The 18,232-nt window shown below is 44.4% G+C and overlaps 1 protein-coding gene across 1 annotated transcript in view; it reads right to left on the bottom strand.

Moving 5' to 3' along the window:
- Window positions 1–9,739, bottom strand: part of COL17A1 (collagen type XVII alpha 1 chain) — a 40,325-nt gene extending 30,586 nt beyond the window's left edge. The window contains 7 exon segments of the mRNA XM_027459883.3: window positions 688–723; window positions 1,684–1,731; window positions 2,101–2,235; window positions 4,200–4,298; window positions 5,045–5,089; window positions 5,816–5,881; window positions 9,487–9,739. Coding sequence (XP_027315684.3) covers window positions 688–723; window positions 1,684–1,731; window positions 2,101–2,235; window positions 4,200–4,298; window positions 5,045–5,089; window positions 5,816–5,870 — 418 coding nt within the window. The 5' untranslated portion in view covers window positions 5,871–5,881; window positions 9,487–9,739.
- Window positions 9,740–18,232: the final 8,493 nt, after the last annotated feature.

An 18,232-nucleotide genomic window follows, 5' to 3' on the forward strand; every position in this document is an offset into this window, starting at 1 on the left:
CAAGAGGAGTATGCAAGAGCAGACGTAGATTTATACCCACTGCTAAAATTAACTTGGATAAAATGACATTATAGTTTCCTCCTCAAGCAACTGGGAACATATATTAAACTCTTGCACAGTGATATAATCCTGCTTTCCCCAACACTGTTAATAAATTATTAGAAGAGCTGAATGATTTAAACGATGCAGATTTACAGTAAGCTTGCTAAACACACCACAACAAGTCCATAATTTCTTCAACATCTCCTTACCACCAGCATAAGACCATTTCAGGGAATGGCCTTACGGTTTGTTACATAGATCTCAGGAGGAGAAACATAAATACAGCATTGTAAAATTGTCAGAGGGGGGTCACAGAGCATGGATGGACTGAGTTTATGGTAGTAAACAGTCAAGATGGAAAACTATGTCCTATACCCCCAGATGTCGAGGTCCCCAAGCAGACCCTCCATTCTGATAAAGTCCTAACCACCATGACCTTTACTGGAGTCCATTTTTACACTGAGCCTTTAAGCAATTGCTTACAGATAAAATGGTTCACATCTGTAGTGGTGTAAATCCACATACCTTGTCTGACTCTAGACTTAAACTGCTTTGATTCTAGCCAAGGAATAGGCCCGTTTAACACACCCTGAATTATACTGAAGAATTAAAAAAGGAGGCTTTTAAAAGAGCAGTATCACTCACCTCGACTTTGGCTTCTCCCTCGTGTGGAAGCAGATGCTGTGAACACCAACAAGAGAAAAACAATATTAGGTCTTAACTGCTTACACCACCTCTGAAAATGAATACATAAACCCTGCTCAGAGTGCTGAAATTCAGGCAGCAGCCTGCATTACTTGAGGCACAGCTGGGGACATTGATTCCTCAGTTTCTGCCAGGCCCCCTTTAGACCATGAGGTATCTCAAAGAGTGCATAGCACCTTGGCATTTCTAGACCAACTGCCATTTCTGTTTGTACACATAAATGTTGTTCACAGATGATGATCTCCTATTTCTACAGGCCAATAGGAGGATAATAGCCCTGTTTATGCCATCAACCAAGGCTGGATGCTGTGAAGCCCTGTCTCTTCCCTGAGCCAGAAAGACAACCTGATCACATTCTCTGCCTGCGCCGAACATAATAGGCCTGTCAGAGTTTGGACAGGGCAAGCTCATAGCTGCTGACAATATTCAATATAAATATACCACTTGAGATCCAATTCATCTTTCCAATAACATCATATAAACATGCTGAAGTCTAGAAAAGAGCTAGTGCATGGAAGAGAAAATCCAGCCATGGCTCAAAATCTTAAGGGGCTATATTTTTTTGCTTGGGGTTATTCCCCTAACTATGGGACAGCAAATGTCACAAAGTGCCCTACGTCTCTGTTCTTCTGTCCATGTCCTGTGCCATATGGGGACTGTTAGAAGAGCAGCTGAAGGCAGTAGGTACAGTAGGTATAAAGTACGCAGCCTCTGTTGTGGAATCAGTATCAGCTAGAGATACTGATAGCTGACTCTGCTGTCTGCTACACTGATGTAAATCTCTAATAACTCCTTTGAAATCAGGAGCTGCACTGGCTGCCAATATAGTGGCAGCACCGGCAGAGCAAGATGTATTAATGTGTGAAAAGCCATTGTAGTCACCAACTCACATGACCTTGCCTTAATACTCAGAGGGACAGTTCTGAAAGAACATACCAAACTCTTTTCTGGGGAACTCTGGAGAAGAGTTAGCACTGGAGCTCCCTGCAAAGAATAGAAAGATGTCATTAATACTTTTTAGAAGACCATTAAGCACTTTCCAAATATATCTTCCAGGTACATGTCTAATCCCACTGGGTAATAAACATTTCATTCAAAAAGAGCTATTCAGGATCACTTGAAAGAGTTGCTAATGTCTTTCAACAAAAATATGCCACAACTCTTCTCAGGAATGAACATTACTATAAATAGGACCCCACCACTAAAATGTGTCCCTGGTGGCTTATTTCCTAGGAAAGCCACAATGGGATTCTTGTGCTAATTAGGATAATCATGCATAAATATGCTGGCAGTCCCAATAGACCTCAGAGTGCACTACCCATTGCCTCCTTTGTATGGCATGTTCTGTGATACCTTCATATGTTGCATGGCGGCTGACATAAGTTTTTCTTTCAAACGTTGAACCAGGTGATTTGGTGAGAGTTGAGCTGGGAGACTGTGCTTGTCTGTAGCCAGATGACGATGATGAATTCAGTCTACCACTTCCACCTATACACACACAAAAAAAAAAAGCCCTCAGCAAATGGAATAAATGCCCTGGGTGTAGACTCTACAAGTCCTGAGTGCTTTATGTTCCTGTCTTCAGAGCTGGACAGATTTGCATTGGTATCTCACAACTAGAGATGGGCAAGAACCACATTTAGATCTAACTCTGACTGACCTCAGCTTTCATGCAGAGAGGAGTTTGTCTTTCTGGTTTTAAAATGTCTCTTGTCAATAATCTCCATGACTGAAGCATTTGGCCTAATGAGGTGAATTAGCCATTTCTACTGAGCAGGAAGACGGCTGACTTTGGATGGGGCTGGGTTTTGGTTTGGATACAGATATACATGTAAACTTCAGCGTTATATGATACAAAAACTGGGAGATGGTTGAACAAAACTCCTAGTGCTGAAGGATGCAGTTCAGGAGGTGAGGGAAGGCAGACATGAGCGCGCTTCCTTTCCAAAGCAACCAGCCACATTCTCACTTAGTCATGCCTTACTCAGTCCATTTCCTGGAGAAGTGATAGAGGTGTGAGTCAGGCCCGAGGCAGCCTGGAGGTTATTAGTATTATATTTAGACAAAGGGGAGAATTTCCCTTCTTAATTCATATCAGTGCTGTGGAAAAAGAACTGAGCAGCCATAACGAATGCTTGGTTTATGAAGGGACCAGATTCTTGTTTTGAAATCTGCTGATGGAGTATGATCAGAGTGCAGCACAAGGGGAGCCCTATGACTAAGTACAATATACGCATGCTGATCAGCAGGATCGGACTGGACATTGTTTACTCATCACTGTAAAAAAGAGCACGCCCTTGTGTTCTCGAAGTATTTTCTAGTTCATTTTCCCCTCTACATGGACCTGTTTTGTTCTGTGACTTTTCCACTTAATTCAGCAGAAAGAACTACAGTGACAAATGGGCCTCTGCTGGAGGCATTCTGCAAGCAGAATGGGAAAGCAAAGATTAGAAAATGCTTTGTAAATCTTGAAGGGTTCATCATCTCAGAAATTCAGATTCTTTTCCCTTTTTCTACACACTGGAAAGAAAGAACAAGTGGGATGGTAATCCCACAAAGTCATTTAAATGAAGAGCTTTCAGGAATGGGTTCAGTTCTCAGTCTGGTGCCAGTCTAGACAATTAGATTGGTATCTTTACTGGAGTTACTTCACATTTGCCCTGAGGCAAAGGGATTCCACACTCTGGCCTTTAACTGGTAAGAGGCTGAGTATCAGATCGACTGGGAATGGCTCATTCACCCTTTGAGCTTCCACACCCCACCACTTCCCTCCCTTAGACTTGTCAGCAATTCTGGAGCATGGAGAATGTTTTCTGTGAGGACAGTTATCCAATCTGTCCGATTGGGGAAGGTGTGCCAGAAACTTGGCTGGGAAGTTCATTTTTCAAAAACCTTCACCATGACAATCAAAAATCTCAGCAAAGTGGACAGGACATACTGATTTAACACAACCAGAAAATATGTCAGACGATTCAAAGTGCTAAAACCATGGATACATACACAAGAAAATATGTTCTGTGAAAATCTTTAATAGTAATCTGTCCTCTGCAAGATTAACAAACAGAGTAATCAAGTCTTTTGAAGAAAAATGCTCAGAAAGGATGTGATTTGGAAATCCTGAAAGAAGGGAAATCTGATTTCCAGATAACTTAAGGGTGGTAGGAATGACATTTTTTGTTATTGTTCCCCTGAAAGAAAAAGTTTTTCAAAAGTTAAAGAAGAGTAACCTGAAATCAAGTTTTCCCTGTGGAAAATGGGAATTTTGCCATTTACTCACCCATCTTCACAACCAGCTTTAGGGAAATAATGCCTTTGCTTTGAGTATTTGTCATTTCTACTTTCAGAAACTCTGTTTTCCTCACCTCTGCCTCAATCTACCTCCCTGCCCTGAATCTCTCCTCAGCCCATTTATGCTGCCTTTGCTTTCTATTTCCAATGTCTTTACTCCTTACTTGAAGTCACATAGCTGCTGCTATGGGTGTAAGACCTCTTTTCCACTCCACTCCCTCCAGTGTGGGATGATGTTTTGAGCCCACTGCTGCTCCCTCCTTCTGGAAAAGAAGAGCACAAAATGAGACATTCTGTCAGGGTAAAACACAAGAAGAGCAAGGATACTGCAAGACAAGGCAGGAGGTACCCAAAGCTGTCCTCATACTTTACAAGGGCAGCTTCATGTCTGGCAAGACATCAGAACTGCAGGGATGTGTTTTGGCAGGGCAGATAAACATTCATGCTGCAGAGTCAACACGTTTGTTGTCAAGTTTTGTTTTGGACATGGGCTGGGGTACACTTCTGTTAACCCTCATCATAAATGAGACAATCCAGTCCCTTTCCAACTCAGCTGCAGCAAGCTAATCAGCAACACAGTGGTATAAAGAGTATGGAGGAGTCTTCCCTTCTTGCTGCACAGAGACAGAAATCACCTGTGACATCTGATACTACCTAAAGGGATTCACCCACTGTTGTTGACTGGGTAAGATGGAGGCAGCAGACCCATCACTTTTGCCTCTTGTCCCCAAGAGACAGGCCCCACTGGAGAATATATCGGTCTACACCCTTGAAGAGTCTGGTGGACTGTGGAACTTTGTTTCTGACAACAGCCTGATGGTTCCCCACATACTGCTCCTTCTCTCCCCTAAGCGGCATTCTGGGAGGGGCATTTATGAAAATAACTTCTCTTTGGGTGTTAGTCTTCCTGCAGCAAGACCTGTTGCACCCAGGGATTTATGAAAGCCAGATAGCACGGAGGGGCAGCAGTCACTGAGCAGAAGTAATGCAATGGATCACAATTACTTACTGGGTGGTAAGGAAGTCAGCCTTGTCGTTACTGTCTCTGTAATAACTGAGGACAGAAAATTATTATTATTATGCAGAAGTTATTGCATGTTATTCTAGTCAGATGAGATCAATGTTCTACTTCATTCCCATGGAACAGCATGACTTATTCAAGAAGATCATTACATTTAAAGCAAAGTCCCGTAAGACCACACTGCCTGAAAGCTGCAGGCTGTATGCTTGCACACTTTAGTCACGTTACACTAAGTGCATCACTGCCATGAAAGACTTTTTTCTTTACAAGTCCCTGGAGCCATGGAAGTCGTATTATTTCAGGGCACTACTGAACCACACAGCAGTTGCTGTAACTGTGAAGCCCAAGGTCAGACCCCTCACTAGCTTCCTATTAGCTAACTCCCACAACACCATCAGCAAACATCCTGTTTTACGTACAGCCAAAAAATATATCTAAAGAACATTTTCTAGACCATACAGGGCATTGGACTCAGAGGCACAAGGAGAATAAAAATGTTTGCACTACTGGTTAGAAATGTTACCACAGGGCAATCATTTCTGTTTAAACAATCAGGTCATGCTAAATGTCTCTAAAAGTCTGACCTTGACCCATTCTATTCTTTTTTTCTGACTTTGGCAGAGATGCCAAGGACATGTGCAGACTTAGGTCTGGATATCTGGTCAGCATTGAACCTTTTATAAAACTGGAAATCTGGTTGTGGGATCTTTGGTGAGCAATTTAATCTTGTAATAAGAAAATAAAAAACGTTCTCCTTACGTCTTTCTGTAACTTCTGAGCCATCTTGCCTCGTTTTCTTCGTTACAGAATCCATACCATTGCCACCTGCAGGGAAAGCATAAAGACTGTACTTAGTTTTGTGAATAGCAGAAGATGGCAACAAATCCCCACAAGTCTTCTCTCTTCAGCAGGGGACTGGACTGCCTGGAAGCCATCCATGCCAAAAAGTTTAAAGTGCATTTCCAGAGCCACCTGTGTGCACCAGACTGGGTCTTTATAAAGATCTGATCAAACCCACAGGATTCAAACATCACTCCCACACACCTGCTCTGTGCAGGATTCAGCAATGCAGGAATAGAAATGCAGACAAATGCTGGAGTTCTACCTCTGTTTGCTACGCCTGTGCTAGCACAAAAGCCTAGCAGAAATATTGTTGCACTGTGATGTTCATCCTGGGCACTCCCAGTATATATTCATGCTCAAGTCTTGGCACTGACTTCAGGGAAGCAGAAAAACACCAGACTTTACAACGTCTGTTTTCAGCAGCAAGGAGCTTAAGGTAGGAAGAGCTTTATCTTGCCTTACAGGGCCCCTGTCTGTGGCTGTGGAATCTGGGCTCATTTCAGGCCAGGTCAGGTCAGTCTACACGGCATTGAAATCACTGCTGTGAATGCTGTGTGTGTTCTTCCTCCTGACTTGGATCCCTCCCTGGTCACAATTACTAGCCCTGGCACAGGTATAAATGTCTGCCAAGGCAGAAATACCAGAAAGAAACATTACAGTTGTGAAAAAGAAACATCAGCTCAAAAAGAAAACACTCCTGCCACAAGGAGTTGCTCACTCCTAGTCTCACTAAGATAACATTTCATGTTGTGCAGCTGCACATGCAGGGAAGGATGATATTTTAATTCATGCAGAAGGTGATAATAGACAAAAACTCTCCTCTGCATTTGATGACTCCTTAAAGCTGAAGGCCCAACTGTACAGAAAACTACACACTGAACAGGCTGAGTCTGAAAATGCTTTGGGCAAAATTATTTGCAAGTTTTCAGAGTCCAGCCTGAGGCAGAACCCAAGGTCCTCTGATTCAACTACCACTTGGGCTTGGTCCTCGTGATTCCACCTTACCCTCCTGCAAAGCATCTACCAAGGGCCACCTTTGATGTTATGCTTCCTACCCACGCACAGACAAGGACATGAGGCAGGAATACGGAGGAATATCTGAAGCTCAGATTCAGATCTGCCTTTGAGCAGCTCCTGAAGCCCCATCCAGGTCCTTACACAGCCTTGGCAGCAGGACATGACACAACCCTTGCAGTATTTGCTAGTACTGGGGATTTCCAAGGGACTAGCCAGGGGGCTGATTCCTAGGCAGAGCTCTGTGCATTACGAGAGCTCTGCCTCCAGCAGGACGCAGGTCCTGCAAGGGAAGCTTCCCGGCCATTCCCTCCAAGGAAAGGCAATCTCTGCTACTCCTGATTGCATCAACAGGGGAAGCACCTCTGCAGCTTCTACCCCAAAACCAGATGCCAAAAGCTGCTGTAGGGATGTCAGCACTACACCTTTATGTTTGGAAACTGCTTCCCTCCTGCCTTGTAGCTGCAGAACTCCTCTTTCTGGCACTGGGAGGAGGCCAGTACCACCCCTTTGCGCACACATCTTCTGTGTCCTCACCTTTCCTTGAGAAAAGGCATCTTGCTCTGATACCAAGCAGAATTTTGATCTTGTGCGTGTCTTTGCCACGTGAATGCAAAAGCCAGCCCGGGCTCCTGCAGGCTGACCGAGCTTGACTCCCACTATCTGCCAGGACTGGCTCGCTTCACCAGCTCCTCCTAACTGGGTTCAGGAAGACGTAGCTGTGGGCAATGTCTGAGGTAAAGCAGCGGCGCTGTGGAATTGGAGGAGTCACCGGCAATTATCTCGGAGCGACAAGCAGGAGCTTGTGATGTGGGATCGCTCTCCAACAGCGCAGACAGTTTAAGACAGGACAACACTAAGGTTGGTTTAACACAAGCTTGGGGCTGAAACGTGCTTGTGGCACTCCCCAAAACAGGGAATTTGCACAAGGAACCAGGAGGGATCTGTTTAGATGTGTGCTTTCCACCTAAGCCCAATGCTGCTGCTCCAGCTGAGTGCAGCACAGCACACTGGCGAGGATGCTAAGGCAGCCTGGGATGGGACGTTCAAACTCCCCGTGTTATTTTAGAAGCTAGGTATTAGTGGTGTGCAATGGCAATAAAGAATTATTACAGGCACTTTTCAAATGGGAAGGGAAAAACTATTTTATAGCCACGAAGACTTATTTTGGTGGAAAAATGAAAGCAGGTACATTTCAGATCCCTTTGTTCCTCTATAACAGCCTTCCACTTATCCTGTCTGACTGCTGTTACTCTCACAGCACATCCCTTCAGCACTGTCCTCCCTCTATTAGTATGGCTCCTGCTGGGAGACACTCCTTTAGGAGAAAAAGGCACCAGCAGGTGCTGAGATTAATAATTTTTAATGTCAGAGGAACCCTTTGATCACAAATACACTGAGACTCGGTAGATGCCTCCAAACCATGTCACTGACAGCGTTAGAAGCAAATGCCCTGCCTGCCACCACATCAAATCCTCTACGGGTGCATTTCAGGTGCTGCTGTCCTAGGGCAAAAAGAACCGGTTAAAAAAATGCCCCCTTAGCTCACCCTCACCCCATATCCCATGTCTAGGACCCTGACCTCACTCTGCTTTAAAGCTACTTCTTCCACTTCCAGTCACTCAACCAACAGCGACATAGTCAGGACCGAATCAACAAAACCAGGTCCCCACGTCTGCTCACTCAGTAGATCCCCTCAGACGATGCTAGTGCCAGGGAAGCAGGTTAGGCACACAACCAAAGCGTGGATGTGCTGTAGGACAAGTAACAGCCCCAAAGCCTCACTACAAGTCAGTCCAAAGACAGGAACAGAAGGCAGGGCTTTTACCTCATGTCACTGCATTCAAGCTGCCAGACCAGCTGCAGAAAGGATTAAAAGCACTTCTCAAATCAGACTTCTCTGGCTTATTGTGATGAAGCTTCAAAAACACTTTTACAGGGCCTCGTAACCTCCTATGACAAAATGTGGCCCAAAATCTGTAATCAGTGACTCAGTGCTGATAAATAAACCTGCCTGAGACAAAGCAAAGCTTGTCTGTGGTGAAATGGACTTTCACTCCAAAGTAGCTTCTGGCATTTTCAGGACTTATTCCTTTATATTACAGCCCATAACCAGCACCTGAAGCTTAAATTTACAGTCATTATTCTTCCAGCACATTTCAGATCCTCTTGGATTTAAAAACAGCCAACAGATGATCCGCATTTCACCACACTGATGCCCTTATGCAATGGAGAGCATTCAGTTACCTTTATCTATTTGCATGGTGGTTTCACAAAACGTATTAAAAATTACATTGAACTTGGCTTCGCATTTCTTATCTCCCACAAGATATACTCCTTGCACTTAATGCTCTTTTTAATACAGCTATAGTTTGTGACAAATGCAACCCCAGAAGACCCAGCTCTTATACAATTCTAATTTTACACTGTATTCCCCCACAGAAGAAACATAACACCTCCTCTATTTTGTCTGAGAACACAGCATCCTGCAAGGAATCTGGAAATAAAATAAAATAAAACAGAAAATAAAGGATATTTTTCTTCCTATTTTTTTTCTAAATAATGTAACTTACCTGGTATGCTTTGGTTACTGAACTGAAAGTCTGTTTTCTTCCTCAACTGTTTCCTATAAAATTTGCCACCTACACCTTATATTGTGTGCCTCCAGAGGTGCGTGGAATCGGAGTGATCATCCAGAAATGTTCACCTCTTCTTTATTTAACCTGTTTTACTCTCGTCCTTCTTGGGCTTTTCTATCCCTTGCTCCTAAACAAGTCCTGACAAAGGCGTGTCGTGGTTTCCTGCCTCACCCTACCCTTCCAATTATCTGAACTCACTGGAAAAAAAAAATCTGCCTCCAGGAGTCAAACTTCACTGAAAGCAAGAATGTTCCTACCTATTTGCTCAGGTAGATTAACTGTTTAGATCCCAGACAGACAAAGGAGCGAAGGCTTATGTCAGGGGAAATGAACTGTTACAACAGGGCTTTCTGATACATGATCTGAGCATTTTAACACACAAATCTCACCTGTTCTGGCATTTTCTTGCAGAACGTTATTACGCAGCACCTGCCGATATCTCTGCAAAGCTGGCTATGGGCGAATCCTATTTTGCTGCTTGCATACGCTGGAGCAAACTTCCAGCTGGTACAAACAGGTTGAAAACAGAAGTCAGTGCCCTGAACTGCTTGCAGCCCCCACAGACGTTTATGCTCTATTCAGGAGACAGCATCATCAGTAAATACCGTAATCAAACGAAACACACCAAACTGAGTAAGGAACAAGATTTCTTCCATGTCTACCATGGAAGCAGAAAAGCAGCCATGGCAGGTTGAAGACAAACTCCATCCAGCTCACAACTGTGTCCCACCATGGCCCATATCAACAGCAATGGGAGGGCTGGGTGAATGAGTCGAGCACACACAGATATGCTCCTGGTGTTCGCTGGAGACTTCTTTAGCCAAAGGCAGAAATTTTGCAATCATTCCATGAGGGTGTTTTTTCCATTAATTTGTCCAATGAGTTTTTTGAATCTGTACAACATTTTAGCATGCCCAGTGTTGTACAGCAAAGTTTCACAGCTTACCTATGCCTTGTGTGAAGATTTTTCTCCTCCTGAACATGGCAGTGTCATTTGGTGCTCTGTGTTCCTTCATACATTTTCAGAATTCACCAAGGCTTCTCTTACCCTACACAGACTTTGTCAGACTCATATTGCTGCAAGGGAGAGAACTTGAGGATTCATATCTATTTTTGCACAGACCTTTTGAGAAACTGTAGCTGTGTCCAGCCAAGATCATACTCTGCTCATACTGGAAATTTCTAAAGGTGTTGAGAGACACAGCTGGTATAAAGCACTACACAAAGGCTTGGCCCTGGGTTTCTTACAGGGGATCAAAACTTCTTCAGAATTCATCAAAGCATCTCTTAAATCCCAGAACTTGTATTTATATTTATCTTTAGTCAGATATGAAGTGTGGAGGAAATCTTTCTGTGCACTAATCAAAGGATATTCAGTTGTCTAATCCAGCCACATGTGCTAATTGAGACATTAAGATGTGTAGAGCTGTCAGGGATCTCAACAGCCTGGGACTGCTTTGGCTTGTGACCTGACAGAAAGGACAGAAGTGGCTTTGGCTTACGACCTTCATGCTCTTCAAAATGTTGCATTACCATCCCTCTTATTATCAACTCTACTTCCACCCTGCAGTTCAGTGACCTCATTTTACATCTGCTCCCAGCACCACAGATGTGTGCTTCAGGCATATCCTGGCTGCTCACAGACAGAAGCAGTTCAAGGAAAGGACTGAATGCAGTAGGCTACTGTAGGTCTGTAAGACCCACTGGGGCTCACTGGACTGGCACACACACTTTGCTGGAGCAAGAGGTGGGACCTCAAATTCTAAAGCAATGCCCTCAGCACTGGAGGAATTCTCTCCCTCTTTTACCTTTGTCCTACAGCTTTCCTTATACATGCATGAACAGAAGAAGTAGTCAGAGTAATTTTGATAAAATAAGAAAATTGCAGTATTTTAACCTATACAGTGTGGTCAGTGACAAAGATATTGGTTTAAGGTTTCTTGACGACAAAGTGTTTGTGGAACTGCTCTTCATGAGTCATTTTGCCAATTTCTTACTGGAAAGAAAAAAAAGGGGGGGTTGGAGGGATGGCATTGAGGTGCCTTAAAAGGAAACTGGAAATAGATTACATCTTGAGAGCACTGACTCTGCATTTAAAAGTGGAAATGTAGCAGAAAATGAAGCTGAGGATGCTGGTAAAATCTGCCCAGTGAAGCACACTCAAGTTCACTGAGGTTCCTAATGCGCAAGTGTCAACATCAAGGACATAATTTAGAGAGGTCCTGAGCAGCCTCACCTCATACTGGCCAGCGATTGCCTCAGGTATTCAGAGCCACTGAGAGTGAGGTGCTGCGGCTACCTGGCTCACTGCAACACAACGCAACAGAGCTATCTTTAGGCTCCTGTGAGCTAATCTGGAGATGACAGCTGAATTATAAAGCCCTTCCCAAGAACAGACTTGAGCAAAGACCTATGAAATGTTCCAAAAGTTTACAGCTGCTGATGCTGACACTGCAAAGGCAGGGAAGATGAGGGAGAAGTCTACACTGCACATTCACTGCACCTGGAAGTGGGCTGTGCTACGGCAAATCTGAATCACTTTGCCCTCTGCAAGCTGAGCCCAAAGATAAAAAGCCTCAAAGCTGAACCCCGCCATGGCTGTCTGCTAGCAGCTGAAGGTATGTTCGTGGTTTAGAAACAGCCAAACGATGACAGCTTGTTATCTCCAACCTCAGAGGGATCTGTACAGCACAGGATAAGGTGCGTATCGGGCTGTCAGTTGACACATAAATTACATGGCTAGTGAATCAGCCATGAATATGGCTGGAATACTGCAGGCCCACACAAAGGTGCTTCACATAGGGAAGAAGCAGCAACACCTATTTCTGGGTAGCAACTGCAGCTCCCTCAGTGCCTGGGTTTTGTGCGCAGGGCCAGGCAGCTCGGAACCAACCAGAGCCTCCTGAGTCACGCCTTGACTCAACGCCCCAAGCCCACGGCTTGCACATCCCTTCAGAAACTCATCGTGAGTAACCTCGGGCATGAATAACAGCCCCTTGGGAACTGATCGTTTCTTTGGGGTGCTGGGAGATGAGTAATGTCAGGATGCAAAAAAAAAATACATTGTTAACACAATATCCCGGGTCCCAAGAGAACTCAGTGATCAGGAGAAGATATCTTGGCTGTTTGTACTCATTCATATAAAAGCTGTACAGCTAAGGACCATCCTTCCTCTCTCCTTCTGGATTTATACGGGCCAGGATAAAACACTGATCCGTAACAGTGCAGGATAAACTGAACTGTGCTGGTCCAGAATGGAGGGACTGGGCTGTTCTGGTGGGGAATGAGTTCTGGTGGCCTCTGCCCAAAGCCAAGCCCACAGCAAGGACAGGCGGGGTGTAACTCCACCCGGGTGCTCTGCACAATGGGTGTACACATTGTCCTGTGCATCTGGGACTGCTCCTGACGATGCAGGCTGTGGTGACAGGCAGGTCCAAACAAAACACACCGCTGGCATCTTAAAGTCCCCCTGTCCTTGCAGCCTTCTGTGTGTGCCGATGCTTGGGCACATTTTACATCTTGGTACAGGATGGGCCATGCAGCAGGGATGGGCTGGCAGAACCAAGAGTTACCACACACATCAGACGCACCTCAGAAGGCACCAAGGCTGGGATGTCAACAGACTCGTTTGCAAATGTGACCTGCTGTCACCTCTGTGTCTCCTGCTCTGCCTCACCTGAGGCAATTAGGAAGCCAGCAAACCACAGCTGGGCAGAAAACCACAGCATCTGCCAGGGAACAGAGCTGTGAAGAAGAAGGACCTGATCACTGCTGCTCTGAGGGGCGTCCTTGGGAGTTTATGTAACTTTCATCCACGAGACTCCTCTCCTTAGTGATGCAATGATGAATAATCCCTTTGGCTGTCCTCCAGGTAAGAGTTGCCCCCAGCACATGCTGCAGACAGCAACAGAGCCACGAGCTGCACTGAGCCTCTTGTTCGATGCTGCTAGGTACTCACGGCCAGCCCACTGCCCAATGTGCTTGGTCAAAAACAAAGGAAACCAGTCCTTGAGTATTTTATTTAAGAGACCGTGAAGTCCGATTCACAGGATCAATAATTTCCTATCCCTTAACTTTCAGAAAACTTCTGACTACTTGCAAGCTCGCTCACAGACTTCTCCCCGGTTTTAGCACTGGTGCCAATTGGTCCAAAACTCTTCCCCAGGAAACGCATTACATTATTTGCTAACCCTGCATGTCAAATGGTTCAGCCAGCCAGGCAGCAAAGGGACAAAACCAATGCCAGATGACCTGCCTGTGGTGCTGCCAATACAAATAGAGGGGAACAGACAAAGCAAAGTGTTTACAAAGAACTGGCAACAAGCAAAAACAATAAAAAAAATATCTGGCAGCCCCCAGAAAAACAAGATTTGATTTGTGAATTGCTCACCAGCCATACCCATGGCCAAAATTTCAAGCAATCAGTACTTCAAACAAACAATTCAACCACTTCTTCCAGCTGCCAGTCCAAAGCCTGCAGCTTTAAGCACCATCACAAAAAGCAACGCAGAGAGAATATGCAGGGCAACAGTACACACAGAACAAAAGCTTGAGACACTTATCTTAGAGATCTGCCTCAGAAACCGTTGAGTATTGGTGAATAAGTATGATTTCCAGCTGCCCTCTTGACAGAAAATTTAAAACCTCCATTGGCAACAAGTCCTGGTGGAAAACCTCAGGCAGGCTCAGCCACAGCTTGCAGCAACTCACCTCCTGCTTGGTGGGAGAGATTCTCATTAGCAGGATGGGAAACACATGGGAGGGTGGCTGAAGGGAAGGGAAGGAAAAAGTTAAGTTGGAACGGACCTACAAAGGCCAAGTCCAGTGCCTGACCACTTCAGGGCTAACCACAAGTCAAAGCATGTCATTAAGGGCATTATCGAAGTGCCTCCGGAACACTGACAGGCACGGGGCATCACTGTTCCAGTGTTTGACCACACTCCTCGTAAAGTTTTTCCTAACATCAATTTTGAAATATTTTCAGGATCTAACTCTGCTTTCAAGAGTAGATCTCTTTATCATTAGCTCTGTTGTCACACAAGCCTTCCTCTGAAAAGCTTTAGAAGTCTGGGAGTTGAAAAAGCCTGAAAACTCTTGCACCAGAACAGAGAAAACATGTCAAAACCACAAAACATACAGCATGTCATGCAGACTAGGCAAGGATACTTCTGCAAATATACTTCTGCAGGATTCCGAGCACACGGAAAGTACCTGGTAATTTTGGAGCCAGGATAGAAAGTAAATGATTTAAGTTCAGCCTCTTTTATTAACACAGTTCTTTACTATGCCCCATTTACATGGCATACCAGTCTGTCACATTAGGGAACACACAAAACATAAAAACCCAAGCCAAATGAAACAAAAACAACAGCCAAACAAACAAACCACGCATAAAAGAAAAGCTAATACAAGTTTTTAAGCTTTTCAGTTCCTATGTTTGCACACGACAGGCTCTTTTGCAGTCCCTGCACCGTGTCTGTGTGTGGTTGCCTGCCTGTGCCCATGTGTACGTTGATCATGAAACTGCCTTTTTAGTAAGATTCAGTTAGAAAACAAAAGGATGTTAAGTACAACGGCCTGAACCCAGTTTTGTACTCCAGCACCATTACTGCAGATTGTGTGGAGATTTCTGTTTCTTTTTTCTTTTTTCCCAGGGCAGCAAGGAGAATTACTGGGTGTATAAGTTTTCTCAAAGTTAAACGTTTTTTAACAAAGAAAATACCAAAGCTTTTTAGAACAACTTTTCAAAATATCTTTTAATCACTTAAAATGAAAACCCCTCACACTAAGCATCAAATCAAGAAAATCATGAATTTCTTCCAAAAACATTTGTTTAAATAAACCCCATTTGGGAACTACCTGCTAACGTTCTCAAGCTGTAGTCTGGTTCTAGGCAGAACTTGAAGAAAACCATTGCTAAATGAGGCAGATCCAACTAAAACCAGCTATGGTAAGTACAAGACAGTTGATTTTTCAGACCTGAACGGTGGTAACAGCTGGGTATTGTTCCCCAGGAATATTTTTCTGGGATCATTCTTTACAATAAGAGGGAGGTGAGAGCACAAAGCTTTTATATCTCTATTTTCACTGCTTTAACAAGCAAATAAAATCACTTAAAAACCCACATTTCATGTACAATCCTGAGACTTGGTTTTCACTCACTTCTGCTAGGTTTACCTAGCTGAGATTCAAGAGTAATAAATTGTCTTATATAGAAGAACGTTAGAAGTCTCTGGGGACCAACTCAGATAACAAATACTGTCCAGCACTACTACAGCATTATATGAGGGAGTTGTGCTGGGCACTGCTGCGGTGTCATTTCCTAAGTGCATTTTTTCTAGTATCAAAAATGAGGGAGGTTAAATCTTACCCTAGGCACAAATGTTGGAGAAGCCTAGGGAGGATGATGAAAAATAAAGACAAGCTGGGAAACGCACATGAATTCTAATTCTGCTGCATGCTGAGCTCATAGATGTGCTCCTGTCTGTCTAATCATGACAGGAGATTTGCTAATTAACACAGGTGACTAATATTGAAGGGGTCAGAGCCTCCTCTTGGCCTAAATCTGTGTCAAATGGAAATCAAGGCATTACATGTTCCATGGAGAAGCAAGAGAAGGACAGCCCAGCAGTGAATACACTCACTTGGAACATGTAAAATGTGGTGCAAGTCCTTTCTCTGAATCACTTTTACAGTGAGTTAAAGCTGAGATTTTCACATTATTGTCTCTAATCCTCTGTTCAGATAATCTGCTCTGGGCTGAAGGGACTTGAGAAAATATTTCCTTTTAAAGTAGTAAGATTTCTAGGAGAAGTACCAAGATTATGAAGCCATGCTTCTGATGTAAAAATAAATAAATAAATGTGGTTTTGTAAAATCACATCAGAACAGCTGTGCTCTGCAGATCCTGAGAGGTTCTGGCTGTCCCTCTAGAGCCCACCCATGATGAAGGCTGAGGCCATTCAGCAAATTTCCTGACTCAGACTTTGAATGGAAGACCAAAAAAGCTCTTCAAGATTTCTGTCCCAGAGGTGGTATCTGTTAAGTTCTCCAGCAACATGCTCCTTCCTCTTTGTCGCTAGGAAGGCACTGCCAGTGATTAGGCTCTCAAGCATTTCAGGGTGGTGCTCTCTTTTCACTGCCAAAGTAAACAGAATGATAAGTCCTGGATGGGCTGCTGAGACACTCCTTCTGAGGGAACACCTTGTGAGCTATGTTTATTGCCATGGATCAGAAGAGATTCTATACTTCTGCCTTAATCAGCTTCTTGTTATGGGCGCTTCCCGACCACAGATCAGCTAACTTCCAAACACACGTTTATCAGACTATTGCAAATGAGTTTTGAATCAGTAAGAGACAGTTTCCCTTAACATAGGGCTGGATTGTGCTTGTTTCTGTTGCGTTTGTTAAGATCCGCATTAACACTGCATATTATAATGGAGCAACTATAGATCTTTTTTTCAGAACAAAGGGCAACATCATCCCACTTGCTACAACTGCCTGAGGCAAGGAGTCATGTGAAACTGATTTTATTTCTATTTCTGCCTCTATTTATTTGCCACGCTGGTCCTCAGAAAGGCTCAATTCTGTCTTACTGCACCTGCTTTTCCTGGGGCACGCAGCCTACCCTGCCATGTACAGGCTTGCAAAGCCCTGATTTAAATGGCACTCCTTTATTAGCAGATACATTCCAGAGGCATAAAATATTATTATCCAATACACATGGCTGGAAGACTGCAGATCTTCTCCTGCAGGACTGGGAACACAAGACAGGACATGAGCCTTTTGGTCGAATCAGTCTCCAGAACACACCTCCCGTGGCAGCTGGAAGCTTCGTACGTGTTTTCAGAACTGAGGCTGGAGACCCTTCTGTCTCACACCGTAAAAATGACTGAAGTAAAGAATGAGGTAGTCCCATGCAGAGCCAGTAACACTTCTTCAGGGCTGCCTCCTCTTTGGAAACATTCTTCTGTGTTGTAGAAATTGTGTCTCCGTCACTTTTCCCCTCTCCACTCTTGTGTGACCCCACCTGGAGCACTGTGTTCAGCATAAAAAGGACACCGACCTGTTAGAGCAGGTCCAGAGGAGGACCACAGGGACGATCAGAGGGCTGGAGCACCTCTCCTATGAAGTCAGGCTGAGGGAGCTGGGGTTGTTCAGTCTAGGGAAGAGAAGGCTCCAGGCAGACCTCACAGCAGCTTTCCAGTACCTAAAGAGGGCCTGCAGGAAAGCTGGAGAGGGACTCTTTGTCAGGGAGTGGAGTGATAGGACTAGGAGTAAGTTTCAAACTAAAAGAGGGTAGATTTAGATTAGATATTGGAAAGAAATTCTCCACTATGAGGGTGGTGAATCACTGGAAAAGGTTGCCAGAGAAGCTGTGGATGCCCCATCCCTGGAAGCGTTCACCGCCAGTCTGGATGGGGCTTTCGGCAGCCTGGTCTGGTGGGAGGTGTCCCTGCCCATGGCAGGGGATGGGAACAGGGTGATCTTTAAGGTTCCTTCCAGCCCAAACCATTCTGTTACTCTATGATTGCTTCAGCTCAGGATCAACTGATAAAATGAAGAACTAGATGGCTGCTGATAAGACTTACGCAGTTTACAGCACCAATAAAAAGCTGGACCTAGAATAAAGACTGATGTACCGGCTCCAAAGTACTTTTTAAAGTGAGCAAAAAGGCTA

This window comes from Anas platyrhynchos, chromosome 6, assembly GCF_047663525.1.
Source record: "Anas platyrhynchos isolate ZD024472 breed Pekin duck chromosome 6, IASCAAS_PekinDuck_T2T, whole genome shotgun sequence".
NCBI lineage: Eukaryota > Metazoa > Chordata > Aves > Anseriformes > Anatidae > Anas > Anas platyrhynchos.